General features: G+C 56.2%; 1 protein-coding gene across 1 annotated transcript; it reads left to right on the top strand.

Annotated features, from left to right (window-relative positions):
- Positions 1-491: 491 nt before the first annotated feature.
- On the top strand, positions 492-4,253 carry POLR3C (polymerase (RNA) III (DNA directed) polypeptide C (62kD); the record flags this gene model as incomplete). The annotated part of the gene is made up of 11 exons (XM_009707157.1): positions 492-638; positions 1,141-1,396; positions 1,727-1,912; positions 2,046-2,134; positions 2,475-2,579; positions 2,779-2,871; positions 3,046-3,126; positions 3,467-3,518; positions 3,608-3,668; positions 3,743-3,893; positions 4,152-4,253. Coding segments are annotated over exons 1-11 (1,323 nt in total), but the record flags the coding sequence as incomplete, so codon positions are not given.
- Positions 4,254-4,292: the final 39 nt, after the last annotated feature.

Genomic DNA, 4,292 nt, shown 5'->3' with positions numbered 1-4,292 from the left:
GGAGGGGGACACAAGGGACCCCGATCCCTCTGACATGACTGCCCCTTGGGAGGGGGGGACCCACAGACCCAGACCCCTCTGACAGGGCTGCCGTCCGCTGGGAGGGCGACACAGGGACCCCGACCCCTGTGACAGGGCTGCCCCTTGGGAGGGGGACCTATAGCCCTGGGCCCCAAGGAAAGGGCTGCTATCCTCCGGGAGGGGACACAGGGACACCTCTGACAGGGCTGCCATCCGCTGGGAGGGCACACAGGGACCAGCCGTGTGCCAGAGGGTCCATCCCCTCTCCTTCTCACCCCCACTACAGCACCAAGGGCTGGTTTCACTCAAGACTTGGTCGCCCACCATACGTCCATTTGGGGATGGAGCACAAATGGGTTTCCCCAGGCAGCAGCAGCAGCACGGCCCCCACCACCTTGTCCCCTCAAAACAGCCGTAATAACATCAGCGTTCTTCCCCAGCACCACCGAGTGTTTTAATCCACTGTCAAGATGACTCAGGCGGAAATAAAGCTGTGTTCCCTCCTTCTGCAAGAACATTTTGGGGAGATTGTGGAGAAGATAGGGACTTATCTTATCAGGACGGGCACCCAGCCGCTGCGGATGATCGTCAACGACACGGGGCTGTTGCTGGATCAGGTACGTCTCAAACCCGCCTGCGTCGGCTTTAGCCTGGGTGCGATCGAAGGCATTGGGTGACACAGCCTGGGCTGCTCTGATATCAGCCCAAGCTGTCAGTCACCACCGCTGCTGCTCCTGAAGGAGAAACAGGTAGGAAACCCTTGAGAAGGACAAATGAGCACTTTGCTGCCTATAAAAAAATTTTAAAAAATCACATGAGTTTTCTTAAGTGGGAGAGATGGTTCGTTATCCCACTTAAAAAGTAGGGTGGGAAGGAGGAAAGTAACCCTGACTTCTCTGTAGGGAGCAAAGGCAGGGAATAGAGTCCGGAGCGACAGGGATGGTGTGCAGGGGACAAGATGGTGGCACAAACACCGGCAGCTCAGCATCAGGGAGCGTCACAGTAAGGGGAAAATGGTGGCTGTGCAGGGAGGAAATGCTCCGCGACCAGTGTGAAGGGGGGTGAGCATAGCGTGCGCTTCTCTGTCGCGTAACTGAGCTCCCGCTCTGCCTCGGGCAGGTTAAGAAAGCCCTTTGCGTCCTCATCCAACACAACCTGGTGACGTACCAGCTGCAGAAGCGAGGTTTCGTGGAGTACGAGGCCCAGTGCAAGCGGGTCCTGAGGATCCTCCGCTACCCACGTTACATCTACACTGCCAAGACCCTCTACAATGACACCGGCGAGCTCATCGTGGAGGAGCTGCTCCTCAACGGCAAGATGACGATGAGCGCGGTGGTGAAGAAGGTGGCGGACAGGCTGACTGAAACGATGGAAGGTGGGAATCTCCTCTCCTTACAAAAGGGATCTGGGAGCGGGAGGAGGTGCAGTGACTGCCAGAGGCCGGTTTTGCTTGGTGAGTGTGGTACCAGAGGCTCTTTGGGCTGCGTCACAGTGGAAAGCTGGCCATGAACTTGGAGAAGGAGCCATCCAAAGAGGCCTCGCTGCCAGAGGGGTTATAAATGCTGCCCCTCACCCCAAAACGGCCTCCGAGCAGCCTGTTCGTGGTGGTTCTTTGAGGACGACAGCATTACCTCGTTCTCTGGAGCCGCAGGAACAACCCGGGTCTGGCAGAGCTTGACGCCGCCGTATCTGTCCTCTGTCGTAGATGGGAAGACCATGGATTACACTGATGTGTCCAACACGTTTGTGCGCCTGGCGGACACACACTTTGTGCAGAGGTGCCCGCTGGTCCCCGAAACCACCGAGACCCCTGATGCGCCACCTCCCCCTGCACCCACGTTGGTGATTGATGAGAAGGAGATGTACGTTGTGCCCAGGCTGAACCTCGTAGGTGAGAAGCCCCTCAATCCTTGGGTGCTACCAAATGGTTAGCAGGGTGTTTGGGGAGCGCTCGGCCCCACGCTGTTCACCTGAGCCCATAATAACAGTTTTTAAAAGCATACACCGTCTTCTTTGTTTGACAGGGAAGGGGAAGCGGAGGCGATCGTGTGACGACGAAGAGAACGGCGAACACAAGGCTAAAAAGCAGAAGCGAGATGGAGAAAGCTCGGAGGTACGGGGGATGCTGAAACAACATCGCCCTCAGCTCTCTGGGGTCGCAAATCAGAGCTGGGCCTGCAGCGTGTGGGCAGGGCGGAGGCAGCTGCCTGTTGGGCAGGACGCTGCCTGTCTCCCGCCTGTAACCTCTGCTGGGGACGCGTCTCTGTCCCGGTCCTGCCCTGTCCCTCCTTCCTCCTCCTCTGAGCTTACGGGCTCGAGGGATCCAGCATCTTCCCAAACACATTCTCCTGGGGAAATTTAAACGAGCAGTTTTGTGGTTCCTCTCCCTCCATTTTTGTGGTTCCTCTCCCTCCATTTTTGTGACTCCTCTCCCTCTCGCTGTTGCCCCACAGCCTCCACCCGATGACGGCATTTACTGGCAAGTTAACATTGACCGGTTCCACCAGCATTTTCGAGACCAGGCGATCGTCAGTGCCGTGGCCAACCGCATGGATCAGGTTTGTGGAAGTGCTCGGAACCTCCTGCAGTCGCTCTCCGCGTCACATGGGGACCTCGATGGTTGTGGTCACGGTGGGGAGGTTTTAAACCCTGCTCCGGGGCAGGCAGGGGTGACCCACGTGCGGTTGCTGCTGCGGGAAGAGCTCAGGACAGAGGTTCTCCCCCACTAAGGGCCGTTTCCTTCCCCCCAAAAACCAGACCAGCAGCGAAATAGTGCGGACAATGCTGCGGATGAGTGAAGTCACCACGTCCTCCAGCGCGCCGTACACCCAGCCGCTCTCTTCCAACGAGGTCGGTTCCCTCCCCAGAGAAGTCGGGCTGTAGCCAAGGCCTTTCTCTGCTGGCACGGCTCCAGCACCGGGTTTGGATCGGGCAAGAAAAGTCTGTAAAGCACCCTCAGATTTAGAAAAACTGATTAATCCATTTCACCCCCACTTATATTCTGCCTCTTTTTCCCCCCCGTAGATATTCAGATCTCTTCCAGCTGGCTACAACATAGCGAAGCAAGTTTTGGACCAGTACCTCACCCTGTTAGCAGACGACCCGGTAAGAAACACCTAGTTATCTTTACTGTCCTAATGAAGGAACTCGGTTACGTTAAGGAAGTTGAACGCTGCTCGATGCCGGTTCCTCACCGAGCTCCCCGCACCCCGAGTCTGTGCCACTTGCTGCCTCCCTTTAGCCGCACGCTGGGGAGATCTCAGACGGAGGGAAAAGCAGCTTTTTACTGATATTTAAAACATACTGGAAGTGTTAAAAAAATGCAGCCAGTGTTCTTAGGCTCTTAAGATCAGAGATGTGTTTGTGGGGTTTTTTTTCATAATTGGGGGGTTTTATGACTTTGGGATGTACTGAAATTTTTTTTTTTTTTTTCCTTTTCTCGCAGCTGGAGTTTGTGGGTAAATCCGGGGACAGCGGCGGGGGCATGTACACTGTCAGTATCCTTTGTGGATAAAACACCCGACCCAGCGTTTTCCAGTGCGTAAAGCGATTCCCACCATTATCCCTTGACCTTGATCTCGTACAGATCTTCACAAGGCCCTGGCGTCTCTGGCCACGGCAACCCTGGAATCCATCGTGGAGGAGAGGTAAAGCGGCGAGTTGAAGATTTCTTGACCCTTTCTCACTTCCATCCACTGATTTATTTTCCTCTCCCGCTCAGATTTGGTTCCCGCTGTGCCAGGATATTCCGTTTGCTCCTGCGGAAGAAGCATTTGGAGCAGAAGCAAGTGGAGGATTTTGCCATGATCCCGGCGAAGGAAGCCAAGGACATGCTCTACAAAATGCTGTCGGAGAATTTTGTGTCGCTGCAGGTGAGCGTGCCCACCCTGTCACCAGCGTGAAGGTAACGTGGACAAAGAATGAGTGAACGCGATGGGTGTAGAGGCCTCTCGGATCTCAAAGACTTCCCCAGGCACGAGTGAATGTCGCCCTCCTGCTCCTCACAAAATGGCTGTCCAGGCGGCGGGCATTTCCAGAGACACTGCGCCCCGCAAAACACCGGCAAAACGCCGGCTTGGTCCCCAACCTCGCGTGGTGAAGTCCTCCCCCTTCTCTTCCCCCACCGGTAGGAGATTCCCAAGACCCCCGACCACGCGCCGTCCCGCACCTTCTACCTCTACACTGTCAACGTCCCGTCCTCCGCGCGGATGCTGCTGCACCGATGCTACAAGGTACATCCCATTCACCACCCCGGACGCTCCCGGTGACCC

This window comes from Cariama cristata, unplaced genomic scaffold, assembly GCF_000690535.1.
Source record: "Cariama cristata isolate BGI_N322 unplaced genomic scaffold, ASM69053v1 scaffold24809, whole genome shotgun sequence".
In the NCBI taxonomy this organism is placed as follows: Eukaryota; Metazoa; Chordata; class Aves; order Cariamiformes; family Cariamidae; genus Cariama; species Cariama cristata.
Note: the sequence above shows the minus strand (reverse complement) of the source record. Positions and strands in the feature narration are given on the sequence as shown.